The 19214-nt window shown below is 35.5% G+C and overlaps 1 protein-coding gene across 8 annotated transcripts in view; it reads left to right on the plus strand.

Annotated features, from left to right (window-relative positions):
• Positions 1-19214, plus strand: part of LOC143182093 (rap guanine nucleotide exchange factor 2) — a 143080-nt gene that overhangs the window by 84340 nt on the left and 39526 nt on the right. For all 8 annotated transcript variants that reach the window (XM_076382837.1, XM_076382838.1, XM_076382844.1 and 5 more), the window contains one exon: positions 2595-2670. In XM_076382837.1, coding sequence (XP_076238952.1) covers positions 2595-2670 — 76 coding nt within the window. The remainder of the gene's footprint in view (positions 1-2594; positions 2671-19214) is intronic.

The following is a 19214-nucleotide window of genomic DNA, read 5'->3' on the forward strand; positions in this document are numbered from 1 at the left end:
TGCGACACGTGAAGCACATATTGTATCGATAGCCTCAAATCGAACGTGTCGAACGTGTCGAACGACCGACTGGAAAATGTCGAGCAGAAGGCCGTAAGGTTGCCCAAGGTTCTTGACCCCTCGGATGCATTCATCCCCCTTCCTCCTTGCGTACGTACAAACAGTCCCGCGATGCGTAACACACGCGTAACTGATGCATCACGCGTGCATCACGGAAAATTGAATTCGACGTGGACGACGTGCCTGGCTTCATCTCGCAACCCCGAGTCGCATAAGTTAACTCTGTAAAGACGCCCCTATGCCATACATCAGACTTCGTGGTCATAATCTTTTCATTATGGACAGCCATCGACTTTTCTACTTAGCCGTCTCTTTTGTCAGCTTCCCCGTGTTCCCCTCCACGCGATGAAAGTTTCTAGGCTTCAAAAAAAATTCCAGAAAACTTCCCACTAAGTAGACGCAGAATATCATTCTCAATTTTCTCCACATAGATTCATAAAACCACTACCCAGACGCAAAGTAGAGTCAAGAGTCAAGGTACCAGGAAACTCCTCCCAAAAAGGGGAACTCGGTGACCCCATCAATGTCAGCTTGACTTTCCACTCAGGGCCCCAAAAGAATTGTTCGATCAACCTGATGACTTAGAGATAATCGATATTTCCCCTTCCTCGCCCTCCTGGAGCACTCGTCCCCGTCGAAGAGTCTAGTTCTGCATTGTTCGCTCGTAACCGCAGCGGATTCTCGTGGATCGAGGGGGTAGCTAGAATTCCAGACTAATTCGAGGAGTGGCGGAACGGCGGGGGAAAGAAACATCTGTCGATGGCTCGTAGGCTGAGTGATCGTAAACATTAGAGCTCTCGGGTGGCGCGTAACAATAGATATATTTACGCGAGCGCACGGGCGCACACCCTCAGTCGTGGTCGACGCGGCACGAGGGAAACGGGGCACAGTTTCGAGTGATAAATTGCGTTTCAACGCAATGACTTCCGTGTTGGTGCGCGCTGCCTCTCCCCTTTTACGCCCATTCTGCCTACTCTGTTATGATCGTTCACGGGCTGCCGCTTTGAGCCATTTAACCAAGGACTCGCGAGCCGCGGTGTGACCGAGACTCTTTTATCCCTCGACTCATTGGACGAGTACGACTGTCAACGTGTTACTTCGGTGATTGGATTATTGCGGGGGTGTCGATCAATTGATGCAGGTGATGCTTTTCAATGTAATGTACTACGTACAGTACCCCTCATGAGTATTCGAACGATGTCACGTGTTGAGAGAAATTTGGATTTCTTTGTAGTAACTGATACATATTCTTTGTATTTTAAAATTAATTTAAAATTAAGTATATAATGCATAATTACAGTAATTGTATTTTTAGCAGTAATTAATGGCTAGTCTAAGCAAGGAATATCGGTTGCTACCAATAAATCTGTAATTTTCCAAACTTGCGAATACTTATAATATAATATTCGTCGTTCGAATACTTATAAGCAGTACTGTACTTGTAATTGTGTATGTAATAGGATTAGATTCCGCACAAAGATACGATTTGGGCGTTAGTGGGTTGGTGTGATGAAGAGGATTCGCGAAGGAATAGATTCTGTTGCGGAAGAGGAAGTGATTAAGTGCTGAGTGATGACTGATTATTGCACGGTGATGAAGGAAAGTGGTTTTAATCTTGGAGCATGTGTGGGATGTTTGTGGTGATCTTATGAGTAATTAAAAGGAAAGTTATCAGGAATATTGGAATTATTGACATGTCTCACATATAGAGTGGTCTGCTTAAGTAAGGCCATCTAAATATTTCTTTTTCTAACTGTGATGACACATACAATATTTTCCTAAAGAATTTATAAGTAGGATCATAGGTTCATTCAATGAAATTATTGTAGATTGAAATTATGTATTTACAGTAGAACACACGTTTCCAAGCAATTTCATATATTTGAACATATCTTCAAATATTCCATTCTCTATCTCCAATTCATACCCTTTTTACGTACAGCAATCGATATGGCAATTGATTGATGTTTTCCATTTCTTTTTTAAATTTCTCAAGCTCGAATATTGTATCACAGGATCCATTACAGCTTATAAAAAATGTCATACGCAGCACAGTATTCGAAACGATGTATCTCAATGATTATTATTTATGTGATAGCGTAAAAGCAGTAAAAGCATTGGTAGCTCGCAACGCACACTGCTGCGGACGTACAATAATTTAAAAAAATATATCGTGAGTAATCACTCACATGGAAATGAAGGATAATATTTCAAAAGGGTATCACTCACAAGAAGATTTATTTGAAAATATTTCTACGTCTAAAAGCACGTATTACAATATTAGTCCATATTACAATAATTTGTTTCTTTCTTTTTTTTTTAATCTAGGGAAGCATATGTAAATTAGAAATACAGATTTTCTTACTACAAGAAGGTACTTCATTAAGTTGCTGCTGTTACCTGCAATGGGTTTGTTTTAATCTTTTACGAGGAAGAAAGTTTTGAACATTTTATGCTGTTCGTCACAGAACTTCCAATCAGGGAATAAATAATCTTCAGAACAGTTTCTAACTTGTTCGCTTTTTATGTTGCAGCTTTGGCAAGCGGACGGGTGGCAGTGCCAGGAGACCCAACGAATGCCTCGTCCTCGAGGACTCCGAGATGATTGTCGTAAGTACAGTAATTACATTAATTAAAATAGCAATATGATTTCATTTCATGAATTTTCTGTAGCCAGTTTTATGGAAATGTTTAAAAATTTTTAATAACTTCGTAAACTTATCTCGTTCTAAATTTTTTATACGAACAATACATACTTATACAAGTTACGACATAAAACGCGTATTAAAAAATTTGCATAGATTTATTCACAAATATTATATTATACAAAGATTCTCAAATCTTTAGCTGTCTTACATCTTACTACTATGAAACTCCCAGTTTTTCAGTTCATATCGGAACTTAAGATAAAAAAGAGAGGCTTACATCTCCACAAGATAAACGAATAAATAAAAAAAAAAAACTTTACAAACACACTAAAAAATAAATTTCCAGTAGCTCTTCGAAACACTATAAAAGCTTCAAACTCTAATGGAAAAAGCACTCAAAAAAAATATAGATTGTACCATATATCTAAAGCTCTCGCAACAGACAAATTTTGATATTGTTAGTTTTTCGATTACTTCGGCGACCCTCTCGATTCCCTAGCTCCATGTGCTGAAAATCGGTGAAATGACTGTCTGTTGCGGGAAGAGTGGGAAACCGAACAGAGGAAAAACGCGAATTTCTCTTTTTCCGTCTGGTTTGCCCCACATTTGCGGATACGCGTGCAGGCATCCCTCAGTGAAGCCCTCGTTGCCTCTACGACTATACCGGATATAGTGGCGATATCGCGTAATGAAAGACAATGCTGTCCAGACTAGAGACGCAGCGTGCTAGACAGTTAATCAATAGTTCCTCTCGTGTTATGTTCCCGTCGAGTTTTCGCATCTGCATCGTTGCGCTTCTCGACCAGCCCCGCGTTCGCGATCGTCGCTCGTAATTTATACGAAACCTAAGTGAAACGGAGCCGTCGTGCTCGCGACGGAGGAGAATCTACTTTCGTTTGGTCGTCTGAGTGAATTTACGTTTTACTGATACTATAGAGATAATTAAATATTCAAGTTCGTAGTATAGGATTGAGTATTCAGCAATCTAATAATGTTATAATTGTTTATAATCAGTTTTAGGACAGTGTTATTTGGGATCTTATTTTAGGAGAAGATGCAGATTTGTGAAATGAGATTGTTACTTAAAGGTACAAATCTGGGGAAAAGGATTAATAATTATTTCCTAACATAAGTGATTATTTAAATGTTTTTGATTTAAACTTTATGCATTTTATTTATTTATTTAAGCATTGGAATTGTGATATATTTTTGTATGAAATTCTTCAATATTTATTTAAGTTTCTTACTATAAAAAGCATGATTTATGTATTTTCTGACGAATTTGTTTGAAACCATTTTCATAAATGAAATTCAAATATTTCACATTCGAAGAACGAGTTTCTTAATATTTCGTTCGAATGTCGGGTCTGTTATTGACGAAAAGTTGAGGAGGTATCAGTAACTGGATCATTAAGAAACTTTAAATGGATTCCGATGTTCGCAGGATTATAAACAGCGTGTTCTCGAATTACTTTGTTAAAGTTCTGCTAATAAGACACGAAGGGGAATTTATCTCTTCTACACTTGCCCGGGATTTCGCCCCGAGTTAATCGAGTCCAGCGACTCTGGAAAATCGCGAAAGCTGATTCTAATTAAGCAACTACTATCATTCCGACGTTTGAAATTTCTCTGAACTTCCGCGTAAGCTCGTAACTGTTTCAGAATTTACTTTCTCGTCCCTAATTATCTCGGCAACTAGCGTCGAACGAAACTCGTGGCTCGTGCTGCCATCTGCGCCGCGATTCTCTGTTTTACCGACAATGTAGATCACGAAGATCTATAGATCCATTCAAATATCATCGTACCCTGTCTCGAAATTTTGTGCAAATTGAGAACACGATTGGATTTTCTGTTTTTAAACAGAAGATCGCGTTCAAGAGAATTGTTTTTAAGTTCGAGTTGGATATATATACAGGGTGTTTAATAACAGGTGGCAGAAATGTTAAGGACTGATTCTACACGTTAAAGTAAGACGAAAATATAGAATTGAGTAAATTGAATTTAAGTCTTCTCTGCTGAGTTATTAATTATAGAGAAAATACTTAAAAATCGCGTGTCTGATTTATGACTTATTCTACTGTCTGGTCTGCCTAGTGTGCGTCAGTAGAAAAAGTCCTAAGTCAGACACATTTCACGACAATTTTAGATGTCTTTGCAGTTCAAAACTTTGAAACAAAATCTCAAATGCAATTTTGTTACTCTTGATTTTCATCCTATTTCGATATGTAGAATCACCCTTTAAAATTTCTGATACCTGCTGTCGAACATCCTGTATTATACCTCTTCGAATTTTTCATTTTTGAGGTATTGGAGTCTCCTAATGGAAATGTAGACCTCGTTTACTTTTAGATTTTCTAGATTTATATTTTCAGACAATTTTCCATTTTTTTGTTTCTGCTTTGTATCGATTTTTAGTATTGCTAAAATAGTCGATTAAAATGATTGAAGTTTACAAGCTTTTCCTATCACAACCCTCGAAGAGCAGAGATATTTGTCACACGTGGTATGGAAATCGGTTCATGACCCATGATATTTCCTTTCAACATATTTTTACGAAAGGTTTCATGTACATAGCGATATTTCCAATAAGTTTGTTTAACGGTTGATATTTTACTTCCTTTCACTGGTAAAAATGGATGTCGTTTATTCAACATAAGCACAGAGTAAGAAATGGAAAATATAGGAAATTAATGGACTTATAGTTCTGAGAATACAGTCTCCAAAATTATTTTTCTAAGGTCCTTTATATCTTTTACATTGTTACTAACATCGTTTTTGAAACATTTGAAGCACACAATAATTTTAATTCATATCTAATTCATTTGTATTAAAATATATTTATATTTAAAATTATAATCACTGCAAATTTTAAGATAGAACACCTAACGATTATAAGATGTCAGTAAAAATGTAGACAGTATTTCTCTTTGACACACAATTCATTTTTCATTCAATTTGACTGACCTCTTAATTTAATAATGTAACATAGCATCCACAAGAAGAAATTTCCAATCGAGTTCTCAAAAACGTAGAAACTTCGGCTGTGAATCATTTCGGTGCAGTGTAAAACTCACGGAAACTCGTTATCATCCGACAGACCGACAACGATAAGACGTTGCAAAGCTGATCAATGAAAATACTAGCGTGGCTGAATTTTAACAATGAATTTACTGTGACTTTTTCATCCGTGATAAGTTGGAAAATAATCTCGTGAAAAAGTTAAAATACGATACCCCTTCTAACTCAGTCACAGAGATTACTGAACACTTTCTACTTTCTCAAAGCATTTTCTACTAACTTTAGAGAAGGCTCAAAAAAATAGTGAAATGACTCTCTTTTTCGTTATTAATTAATTCTTAACTCTTTATATTTTCACCTAAAAATGTCTTCATGTTTAGTCAAAGGGGAGGGACGATGTTCGTAATTTTTGAAGGTGAAGGAAAAATGAGAAAATTTCGAATGGTAAAATGTGTAGGAGCATACAGAACCGAGCAATGCATTTGGCATTACGCAATGCGTTGTCCAGTGCACCGTGTACGTACGTGGTATGTACACAGGCTACGTTAACTTCCTGTTCTTGTCTACTTCGATCTTTTTCTAGCATTATCTCGGCTTCTCACTTGACAACGTACCATTATGCGCCGTCGCTGCTTTAATTGTCGTCTCCCGATTGTTTTTTTTATCGAAATTCAGTGCGTTAATGAGTTCCGCGTCGCAATCGTTTCATTTAGTTTACTTATCGATGTTCGATCACCGTCGATTCATTTCCTCTGAAATTTAATTAGGTATGCATTTAATATTGACGCTGTAGCTCAAAAAAGTGATGATCTATTGAAACTTACTAATTATCATAAAACATGGAAGCGTATGAAATGTAATGGCGAGAAAGAAATGTCAGTTCAGGGGCTGAAATAAAGAATTAATAATTAATAAAAAATCTAAATAAAAAGATAGAGCATCGAGACACGTAGCTCTAATTTTACGTAAGCTATTGTACATGTTACAGATATTAATTGGTAGACAGTGGTAGAAACAATCAACAAGAATTTTTCCTCAATTTTATAGTTTTTTGAACTATGTAAGCACATTAATCTTAGTGTATAATGTAATATTATATTTCCTACGAAATCATTAGCCTTTTCAAAATTTTGTTCAATGTCTCGTAAGATGCAACAACCCCCTCATTAGTACTGAAAGTTTCGTTCAATCTTATACTTCATTAGAAGTATTCAAAGAAGTAAATGATACAGCAAGAAAATTTCCAGTCTCATTAGTTCTTACATTACAGTATAATATTATAGATCCAATCTATCCTCTTAGATAACTAAATTCTTCGTTTAAATTCGATGCATTTTACTATCTTAATGGTAGGTAAGATAAAACTTGAGATAGTTCAGTTAATCGTCGAAGGTTAAAATATTTGAGAAAATTACTGGGTAAGAGTAACTTCAAAAAATTTTTCTTCAATATTTTTCATTGCTTCATTACTTCACCACATAAATTCTGACTTCCTAAATAATAGAAGAACCCAATACATAAGACTCTTTTATCTCATAATTGAAGCAATTTTTTGTAAACTGTATTTCTCGAAACAGCATGGCACTGACTTCACTGTCAATGGATAATCCTATCACCATCTTTCTTCTCAAGACGCATGCCATAATTTCTCCAACTTTCGTTACCCAGAATCGTCTAAATAGTTTCTCTAAACCAGCCATCAAGCTCCACGCGCGCGATTTTTAATTTCCATTTTTCACCGTTTACTGTCTCAATAAATCTCTAATTCGCCGAGTGACACAGATCCTAAGCCTTGAACTGCAACACGCGGAGGATAGGTGGAAGAGAAAGGGATAATATTATAGTGGATTTACGGCTTTGCTCAGAGTAATTCGTCAACTCGATATCTCTTAGATTTGGCCTCCAGTGACGGATTACGCGGAAATCCAATTGAACCACCCACCGTATCAGAGCTGTCTGGCGAACTACATAATTCACAGTAACCATCGCCAAACACGCGTCAGATTCCCATTGATTGACAAAAGGAGCAAATTCAATCAGCAATTAGCATGAACAATCTTGCTCTAACTTTATTATGATTTTGCTACCAATATCTTGGAACAGTTCCTTGTGTTCCTTGCTACACACTTGTCAGTATTCTTGTTTTCTTTCTTGGAGGCAGTGTCCTTTGGTCTGATTATTAAGTACTTTGAGTAGGTGTTAATTATTGATACATTGTCGAGTAACATTGAAAAGTATTTAATCCTACAGTGCGCAGTATGCATAGTCCAACTTTTTTCTTAATATTTTCCTGCTTTAAATTTAAGTAATAAAACTGAGAGTTGTTTCATATATTCATTTCAGAAAAGTTGATGTATTTGCAAGAAGTGTAACTCTTATGCAAAGTGATACATATGTATGTAAATGTTAATATTTTTTTAATACACAAATATGAAAAATAATTTTTTGTTAGTTTTCTCTTCTTCTCTGATACATTTTAGAAAGAAAAATTATTGTATTTTAGAATAAAACATTGCGCATTGTAGGCTTAAAAAGTGGTTCGCTTTGAGATGTCTGCAAAAATTGAGTCTAGAATGATGAGAATCTAAATAATTGAAAATTTAAAAGCTAGACAAATATTTTAAAATTATGGATGTCCATAGAACTCTCTATTCAATTCGCACAGTATTTATTTTATTTTCAATCAACTTTCTGTATTTTCACAATTCAGTGTTCCACGTTCAGAACAGTGTTATCGTAAAGCAATTCAAATACTGACGAAGGGACTTTCCTTTCCGCCTCCAGATCGAAAAATGTTGATTGAACAGTAGCTGGTGACACGTTACCGTGGAATATTATAGGTTCATGCGCGGCCCCAAGCGTTTCTGTGACCTTTAGTACCAATTGGACCTTTGAACTTTAACCTTCCTTTCTTTTTCTCTCATCCTTCGATCCGTCATATCTCCTCTTGTTTCTTTATCTGTTATCAGTTTTCGTTTCGCCTACACTGACCTATTTTTAAGTTCTACCTTCAGTCACATGCAGATTGTCTCCTGCATCAATATTCCCTCAGTTCGTTTTAAAAATCCTTGCGTATTTTTATTTTTACTGAAAAAGTGAAAAGCAGTCTGTTTACACAATAGTTAAGTCACAAGCTATCATAACAACATATATTGAAAATATTGAAAAACAGTAAAGTTCACTCAAATAATTTTAAAATCACAGTTGAGCTCGACTGACCCATTGTTTATTCAACATTCTTCATTCAGAATAACTTCTCAAATATGCTAAACAGCTTGTCGGTGTTTTTGCGAGACACTTTGCAAAAATACACAGAGTGTAGGTGTACCAGTAACCTACAAAGTCTCTCCTCTACCTAACATGAACCTTTTTCTATCTAAACGATAAATGTTTTCCCACCAAACGCCTCCACAAGAGTTTACACCCTGTTTTCCAAGAGACTTCTCTTCCCTCTTCATCAACGAAACATTTTCAAGAAAAAGAAAGAATAATCGATAAAACTCCACAAGAGTATACTTCATTTTTAAGAGACTTCTCTTCTCTCTTCACCAACAAAATATTTAAAAAAAGTACAGACTCGAGAAGTGTATACAGGGGAATCACTTTAACTGGAAATCCTTCCAGCACTCATTAAAAAATTTTCAGTTAATCTGATCACTCTGTACACTTAATTTTCTAGGAGATTTCTCTTCTCTCTTCACCAACAAAATATTTAAAAAAAGTACAGACTCGAGAAGTGTATACAGGGGAATCACTTTAACTGGAAATCCTTCCAGCACTCATTAAAAAATTTTCAGTTAATCTGATCACTCTGTACACTTAATTTTCTAGGAGATTTCTCTTCTCTCTTCACCAAAATAAATCATTTTCAAAAAACATTTTCAGAAGAGATAAAATAATAAAAGGCTTCACCACCATACTCGTTAATGAAGCTCGACCGAAATGGGCCAAAAAAGTGTTCGTACCAGCCATGTATCATAGGTTCCACGAATTACGGTGGATTAAAGCGATGTCCGCAACGCGTTAGCCAACAGCCTCGAACTCTGTTTTTCCCTCGGGTGTGCCGTTATCCAGGGTTATTATGCGGAGTCTCGTCGACTGGAGCTTTAAATGAAAACGAATCATTCCTCTGAATTCTCCAGCTGGGAATAATAACGCCGCGCAAACGGTGTTCACCGTGCATCGAGGAACGAGGCAGGAATTAAAAACGCCCGAGAGCTCTCGCTAATCTTCCTACGCGATTTACTTTCACGCTTTTCGGCCCGCTACTGATTCCAGAGCGTCCCTGAAAACAACTGAGTCGTCTGGGTTTTTTAACATTCAATGGAGAGCGATCTCTGTTCACCTTAATCGTAGATATTTTCCCTTTTGTTCCCTAGCTCTTTTTTCTATCGCAGAATCGGATAGGATCTGTCTGTGGGTGTTAACGATTTTGCTCGACGAGACAAATTATTCTATTTTACTGGGGAATTTATTGTATTGCGTGGAGTAGGTGTTTAGATATGTTAGGTGGAGGAGAAATGTTTTTGTTTTTCTGTGGGGTCGTCAGAAATTTTAAACCTCGGAAGGGGGATGATTTTCGACGACCGCGGGAGATGAATGCAGTGTCATTTTGATTTATAATAGAGTTTCTATTGCAAACTAGTTTTTGAGAGGCATTTTATACGTATAATAACTCATTTTGAACATTACTTTATTTCTGTTTCATTTTCTATACATCTGATACATGAAATAAGTATTATACAAATTTATTACACTTTTGACAGCTTGCATTGTATTGAATATCAACGTGACCATGCATTCGTCGTACGAGAGTTAAAAGACAATTCTACACGGTAAAATAAAACGAAGATGCATTTGGTTCTTTGTTTCAGAATTATTAATTACCGAGAAAACGCCAAAAGATCCGCGTGAAATGTGTCTGACTCGAGACTTGTCTCATTCTACTGACCTGGCTATTGCATGCCCGCAGTAGAATAAATGAGTCAGAAACATTTCACGAGGATTTTTTGGCGTTTGACGTTTTTTAGGCATCATTTATATTATTTTCTATTAATAAAAATTTACTTTCCCTTTATACAATATGTAAATATAAAAATGCTTCTATGCGTAAAAAAAGTGAAAACATAGTTTTAAATATTGTACAAACTATAAAGCATTATTTTATTAATTTGAGGCTGTTGATCCTCATTGATTGGTGTAGTTTTTAACATGTTAAAGAATTTCCTGGAAAAATTGCTTTGAAGTTTTCATACGAAATTAAATATTACACTATTCATGTAAAATTCAAATTTCCTTCGACGTTTCACTTTTCTTGCACCTACATTTTACATCTTCATTTTAATATTTTCATACCCTTTATTCATAAACCGTGCCACTAACTAGGTGGCTATTGTAAATCATCTCGCCGCGGAATTAGGATGAAGTTTGGAAACTCTGTCCACCGTGGTGAATTCGTGCCTAAATAAATCCATGTAAATCCAGCTCGTACAATGAGGATCCGCTTATAATTATCCCTCATTAATATTGTGACGTTAAAAGCACTTGGTTTCTGAAGTGTTTATAACAGGCTGTTGATTTAATTCCGACGAGCCGTAGCAGCGACTCCGATGCAAATGAATGGAGTTTTTAGAGATTCGTCTGTCGACTGGAGATAGACTTTTAATTGACGTCGATTATCGATGATGAATTACAGCTTTATAAGGGAAGCTTTGGAAAACTTAGAAGCTACTTTTTTCTATGAAACTCGGTTTCAATTTTTTTGTCTTCTGCAAAATATAAAATAGAATATTCTTCTTAGTGTTCTCAAAATAATTTTCGTGACTTACCATGGTCTTTTAATCTGGATTTCATTTAATTTCTTCGTACAATTTATAATCAACGATTAATTGAATTACTACTGTAACTAAATTTTCATTAAAAAATTCTCCTCTGTGAACGTGAAATTGTTTTGCTTTAAAGAGGCAAACATTCTCATTTATCATAACATAATGTATCATAACTTAATTCCCACATTAATTCCATATCACGGTCTCGTAAACAGCAATAGCTATAGGACAACTAAATGTTTTGATACAAGACTTATTAATCTGGTATGAATCAGCAGACACTTTCCTGTCAGAAAAATCTAGGTGACACATTTTATTGTTACATTAATAACAATGAGATTTATTAAATGCATCACTTTGGACACTGCAGACGTTGCACCGAATCAGCAGTTGATTCACAACGAGTTGGTTGCAGTTTAGACACGCGTTCGTTGAGGAACTCTCAGCTGACTCATTCGAAAGGAAGCAGTAATTTTTATTCACTCGATCTTGTGACAGGAAAGTGTGAACTTTCGCAAATTCGATGGCTCTTGTCATAATTAACCCCTTGCTTTACAATGAGTCACACTAGTGATTCAAATTATATTTTAACATATTATTAGCTACACATTTTTAGAATTAGCAAAGAAAACTGAATTGTAAAATCTTTGAATAACTAATAAATTCTTCATTAATGTAATAATAATGGTGGATCAACCATTTAGGTTTTTTTCATTTTGTATATGAAATGATGTATATGTTCTAAGAAAAATCGTAAGGCAAAGGGCTCACCTTTATTATCATATCAAGATAAGGAGGCTCAGAGATTAAATATAGATATACAACGATTCGAATTCAGAATACTGAAATCGTTTTATGCAAAGGACTTTGCTAATTCGTAAATTAAGAATTTGTATTATGTAAAATTTGAAAATTTGAAAATTTGAACATTTAAGAACTTGAAAATTTGTACATTTGAAAATTCGAATATTTGAACATTTGAATATTTGAATATTTGAAAATTTGAATGTTTGAAAATTCGAACATTTGAAAATTTGAACATTTGAATATTTGAAAATTTAAACATTTGAATATTTGAATATTTGAATATTTGAATATTTGAGTATTTGAATATTTGAATATTTGAATATTTGAATATTTGAATATTTGAATATTTGAATATTTGAATATTTGAATATTTGAATATTTGAATATTTGAATATTTGAATATTTGAAAATTTGAATATTTGAAAATTTGAACATTTGAATATTTGGAAATTTGAGAACTTGAACATATTAAAAAAATCATATTAAATTTTTGAATAACTTCCTCTTGATATGCTAACGTAGGGTCAAAGGAAAAGAAAAGAGAAAACAATTCGACTGATTCACCGATCACGCGACGAATAAATTGCAAACAGTACGATGAATTGGACTTGTTGATCGACAAACTGCAGCTTAATGAAAATTTCAAATTAGAGGGGTATCAAAGCTTCTTCAATCCGTGGGCGAGAGCTAAGCTTGCGTGAATGTATATATTTATAAAGGGAAAACTGTTCTCGTTTGAAAACGGAAACCCCACGAATCATTTCTCAATAGGAAACGAGGCAAACCGAAGAACGAAATGAATACTCAAAGCGACGCGACGAGATCGCAATGAAATCGCCGTAAATCCGGAGCTCGTAATTATTCCGACGACTTTACGTCCTCCGCAAAACAAAAATTACAACATTTAGCGCGAATCGTGAGAAATTGCTTTTTACTCTTTAACATTGGAAATAGGTCCATCAATTTTGTTGTATTTTATCGATTCAATGCTGCCTTCGTGTCGATATCAATAAATTCACTTTATTGCTATACCTTAGCACATTCATTGCCATGTTACAGATAGTATCTTGTCCAAGTTAGACATGTACAGTTAATTATTTTTCGAATCCAGTATATTTACTATCCATACAAATGCTTCTAGAATTATTAACCAAAGACGTATCAATAAATTAAATTCCAATTTTTTCGTCTATCAACCTAGAAAGGCTCCTTAAGGTAGTAAGCTAATATTTAAAAAGGATAGAAAACGATGAAAAATATGTTACAGACAATAGAAAGAAAAATCTGTAAAACTGATCCGTGTTTCGCATTGAAGTTCTAACGTTTCCCTTATCACTGAGCGATATACGATTCGAATAATTCCGAGGGATCCAAGCCAGACGGTGACGTGATAGCCCGGCGCCCGACGTCGATTCATCAGCGTCGATAAGCTTCTTGAAAAATGCAACTGTCGTTGCGAACGGCTTCTATCGAAGGATAAAGCCAGCATACGCGTTACATAATTAACGCCCTCATCCTACACAATAATCTACTTGAATTTGTCTAAGGCTTCTTGTCTTATTAGCGAAGGTGGCGGTGATGGTAATCGAGAGATCAGTGGTGAATAAATATACCAGTAATTATCGAAGTGATTTAACTACAAGTCAGAAGCTTTAAAAAATTGAAATTATTACTTATTTTGTAATGTAAAATAAGTGATAAATTTAATTTTTTTGGATTTCTTTTTTACTTAGATCACTCTTATAATCAATGACATAAATGTTGAAGGACAAATGTACTAGCAGTGGAACATAAGCTCATAAGATTCTAGGAAATTGAATCAATTAACACCATGCAATGAGAGATAGGAAAGCTGAAACGATGTTAATAATTACGTGATTTAGAGATTCAGGTTGAAATATACTGACCAATATTCGATTATTTATTTTCGATATTTCCAAATAATAAAGCTCTAATCACATACGTGAATGACAAAATTAAAGAACTCAGGAAAAGGTAGAATTGATCGGTGCTCACAATAGCCACCTTTTTGTTCTCATTAAATCTCTCTCAATCCATCTAATCAAAATTGATTAACATACTAAATATACACGCACTATCGATTGACCAGCCAGCATGAACGGGTTAACGCAAAGTTCTTACGCAGCATGGGGTCAATTAATTAGAGAGCAATCCGTTGTTTACTCGACCAAGAAGATTGCAAAGGGAACCGTGGGTCAGTACGAGGGAAATATCTCGCACGTGTAACGTGACGTGTCTGGTAGTGACCTACGTGCAAAGTGTGTGACGTGTCTTCTGTTACCTCTGATATTTTCTTGACTGACTTTTTCTGATAGGACATAAACAGTCGTACCTGGTTCTACGTCAAAGGCAGCACGTGAATCGTGCACATCTTTATTGGCTACGATAAACTATCGCTGCACGCCATTACAAATGCAGTCAGTTCTGTAAATTATGCGTTCAGGAGTAGGTCAAATTCCATGCAACATTGGAAGTTCACCTAACATAATAGCTGTCAAAAGTATTTTGGAGCATCTGTCATTAGCCTGTTTCATTTGATTCCATGCTACAAGCTTAGTTACTCTAATAAAATGTTTCGTGTAATTACAGAGTTCCACGAATTCCATTTATGAAATCAATTTTCTGTTCTCAGTATACGTATGTCAACATAAATAAATAATAAATTTCATTGCTTTATTAAATTGGGAGATTTCAGTGGTTCAGTTGGGCTTGCTTGTAAAATTTAATTTTGTTCCAAGTTGATATGGATATATTGCGAAGATATAGGGAAATGCTTTTAGAATTATGAGTCGACAAATTCCATTTTGCAAAATTAATACAGTAGCATTGGTATTTCTGTTTAATTAATCTTTTAAGAAGGAATTTATTAAATTAGGTAAATTTGTAATTGGACAAATTATTGAAATTTATTTCAAATTCTACCTATTCAATACACTGCCTTGCAGTGATGGCTCAGAGATATTCTCATTCCTTTCTTCTCTTTTCATCAAAAATATTATAAAACTTCTTTCTTTATTATTGTAAAAATAGCCTCTCAGACTTCCTTTTAAAACAACAAATGAACACTATCTTGAGTATCTTCTGTATTTAAAATTATTCAATTACTCTATCAGTAATACTAGCTTTCAGTAGAAAAAGTCAATGGTCAGACCTTGAATATTAGTGTCTTTTTTACCCCTTGTACCTTTCAAACCCCCAATTGTCCAACTATAGAGAAAAGCAATATCTACTAAAAATATTTCACTGCTATTTTGCGCTAAAATAAGGCACAACTGTTCAAAATTATCCAAAGATGCAATAAACACAGTTCAACATCTTCTATAGCTACTGCTTTTCTCTATAATCGAGTAGAGCAGTTTCTACCATCAAATTTCCTTCATTTGTAACATAGCAACCAAATTCTTACTATTCCACTAAAATAAATAAGCAATAAGCTCTCATGAAAAACTGAATTTTGAAAAAGTGAGCCTGGGCTGATCTGGTTCTGAGCTACAGAAATGCAAGTGACTTCATTGAGCACTGGCTTAATTAATACCGTATGAGGATCGGCGTTTACGAAAAGGTTCATCCTCGAGACGTCAATGGCGCGGTCTCGTGCTGCGCCAGAGGATGTTGAGCGCGTATTTACGTAAGAGCCGAGTCAAGTGTACACCGCCACATCCGTCGTGCGTAAGCGTTTACGGGCAAGAATTCACTATGAGCAGCCCCCATGCAGGAAGCTCGCGTAAAGTCGACTCAATGACTCGGCCGACCGCAGGCCTCGACGAATCTTTCCTTGGAATTCGATTTTATCTGTCGATGCGCTCGGAATCCTACGCCCCCGCCGACACGACTCCATTCACGAAGAGGTCGTGTCACGCAGGGCGTAGGTCGGCAAACGTGAGGCGTTCCTTGGCAAGTGAGTCACTTTGATCTGAGGATTCGGAGAACTATTACTTGTCGAAATTCTTTGTGTTTGAATACTGTTATTATTATTTAGTATTTATAGAGGGTGGCCAGGTTTAAGGTGCCAAACTTTGTTAGTACGTTCTGAGAGTTTAGATAAATGGAAAGTGTTATGTGAATATACACTGATCAAAAGAATTGTGGAGTAGGAAACTTTAGGGTAAAAATTGGCTAACTTTGACTGACGATAACTTAGTGAAAAATCGTCGTAGGATCATGATCTTTTTTTTAGATTACAGCTTGAAGTCTTGACTGTGAGATAGTATACCTCAATTTTAAATTTAGTATAACTCTACTACTGTAGTGCCTTAAATCTGAAGGCATGTTTATCGTCTTGAAAATACTAAAATTTGACGAAATGCACGGACTTCCTAGAATTTTTTTCGGGAGTGTCGCTTGCAGGAGCATATAGCTCGATCCTTCCCCTTTACTTTAAAAAAAGAATCGAGTCGCTGCGATTTTTTTTCGCAAAGTTACAGCAGTTCAAAGTAACCCTTGTAATATACTGTTCTTAACTCTTTCTTTGGAATTTTCTAATTTTGTTTATAACTTTTTAAGGATGTTTTTTGTTTATAACTTTGAGGAATTTTGAAGAGTAAATTTTCTTAGGAAAATAATGTTCAATAATTGTAATAATATTTAGGCTACTAACACAGTTTTCAAGTTTTTCTTGAGGTATCCTGTAGCTGAATGTTCAAAATCAGTATTACTGATCAAATATTTTTACACCTGTATTGGAGTACCTATTTTGGAGTACCTAGTGATTGGAGCACCCATTTAGTGAGTATAATTTGAATACTGTAAGTTAATCAAACACGTGGAATGAAAATCCCATCAACCTTCCTTTGTAAATTGAAAATTCGTTAATGAAAATGCAAACACAATTATATTTTTTGAAATACTTGGGACCTTTAACACTTTGCTCGCATTTTGAATAACAGGATCAAGAGACACTCTCTGATACAAATTTGCATAGGACAAATTTTCGTGCCTCCTTCGTTTAGTGTTTTCACGTTGATTGTGTTTGACCCTTGATATTAAAGAGATAATTTGAACTGTGCAGGAAATTGGTCCTTTGTTAATGAAAATTCTTTATTTCAGTAACGAGCGATGTAAAGCAATATTGTTCGTTGGCAAACATTATCAGAAATTTTATTCAGGTCTTCAGTAGCTTCAAAATGGTTCGAACTCGAACGAGCTTCCATGCGTTATGAATCACAATCGAATTTTCTGTATATTATTTGTAATCTTCACGTCGAAAATGTAAACTGTTAAATGTACATATTAAGGAAAGCAGAAAATTACTTCTAACTAATTCATTTTGCTATCACTTGCGATAACTATTATTATTATGCAAAAGCATGAGTAATGCCATTTATCGAGTTTTCATCGTACGAAGGTTGTTGAAATGTTTGTAACAACGTTAGGAATTCAGTGTCACCAGCTGTAATTAATTAACGATTGCGAAACAACATTTAATATCGTTTGACATTTTGTCATCGAGCTCGTGCGATTCAGAAAGATTTGCTTCAAATTGTTATTATATTTTTATCTATCCTAAAAGGATTTTTTGAACACTTTATGGTTCTACAAGAAAATTTAACATTCAAATTAGATCACTCATGAAATATAACTTTCAAAGAGGTGAAATTCCCCAAAATTTCAACATTTTTTCATGTTCTCGATATAACTATGTCCAGGAATTTTTTACACCAGAGTGATAGAGGACTAAAAATGAAACACTTTGTATCTGAAAATTTTTACTATGTTTTGCATTATTACAGAGTCATATTTAAAAAAAAAAAAGAAACATAAAAGCCCTGAAATTTTAGGGGTTGATATCACTTTTTTAAAGTGATATTCCACTAAAAAAAATTGTATCATATACAGGGCGAGTCTCGCAATTACATCACTTGAATTTTCTTTTAACTATTTATTGCCTGAAAAAACATTTCAAACGAAAGTTGTTTAGTGTCGAGGGTATAATCTTTTAAATCTTTTAAATCTTTTTGTGTATACTAAATAATTTTGGTTTGAGACATTTTCTTGTCCAACAAATAGGTTACAATAAAATTTAGCTGATACAGTTACGAGACTCACCCCGCATAATCAGTTATGCACCACATGCACGCAAACTTTCATCAAAATTACGATTTTCAGATGAAGTGAACTTCCTCATAATATCTGCAATATACATCCACTTTTGTGACAACCTGTATACATTTCATCTCATCATAACCAACCCAGCGAACCAGCAACAGCCATCTATCGGCCCTCAGAGATTCGTCTCGCCACATCAAAGGCTTAAGTCGTCCGTCGCCCCAGGGTGAATTCTTTAAAGCGTGAAAAGAAATCGGCCGTCAAAAAACAACGCCGAGGCGGGTTTCTAAAATTAAAGAACGAAACGCCTATTTTCGTAGGCTACTGTATTAGCACACTCTGCCTAAAAAGCGAGGAGCAGCATTCTTCGTCTAGCTACCGAGCAGCGAATCGACGAAAGTAAAAGGGGGTTGGTGCGCACAGCAGATCTCTGTTCGCTGTCACGCATCGATTATGCGCCCCGTATTTGGTTGATTTAACGTGCCTCGGTTGCACAAAGAGACCTGCTGCTCTAAACGCAACCGTGGTTCATAGTTCCTTATGGTTAATGGCCCCTGGGAGAATGACAAGACCGCTCCTCAGGTTTTGCGCGCGAAAACACGTGCGAGAGAGCGACTTCTGGGCGGAATGAAAGGGTGGGAGAGGAGAGGGAGAGGACTGTTAAAGGGGTACGGTTTTAAAATACATCGTCGGCCAGACAAAAATGTAGTTGGGTCTATACGGGTACCGACAAGGTATTCCATGGACTTTTTTCTTGCCCTTTAAATTCGGTGGCCAGGGCTGTTCA

The sequence above is a fragment of the Calliopsis andreniformis genome, chromosome 8, assembly GCF_051401765.1.
Source record: "Calliopsis andreniformis isolate RMS-2024a chromosome 8, iyCalAndr_principal, whole genome shotgun sequence".
Lineage (NCBI taxonomy): Eukaryota > Metazoa > Arthropoda > Insecta > Hymenoptera > Andrenidae > Calliopsis > Calliopsis andreniformis.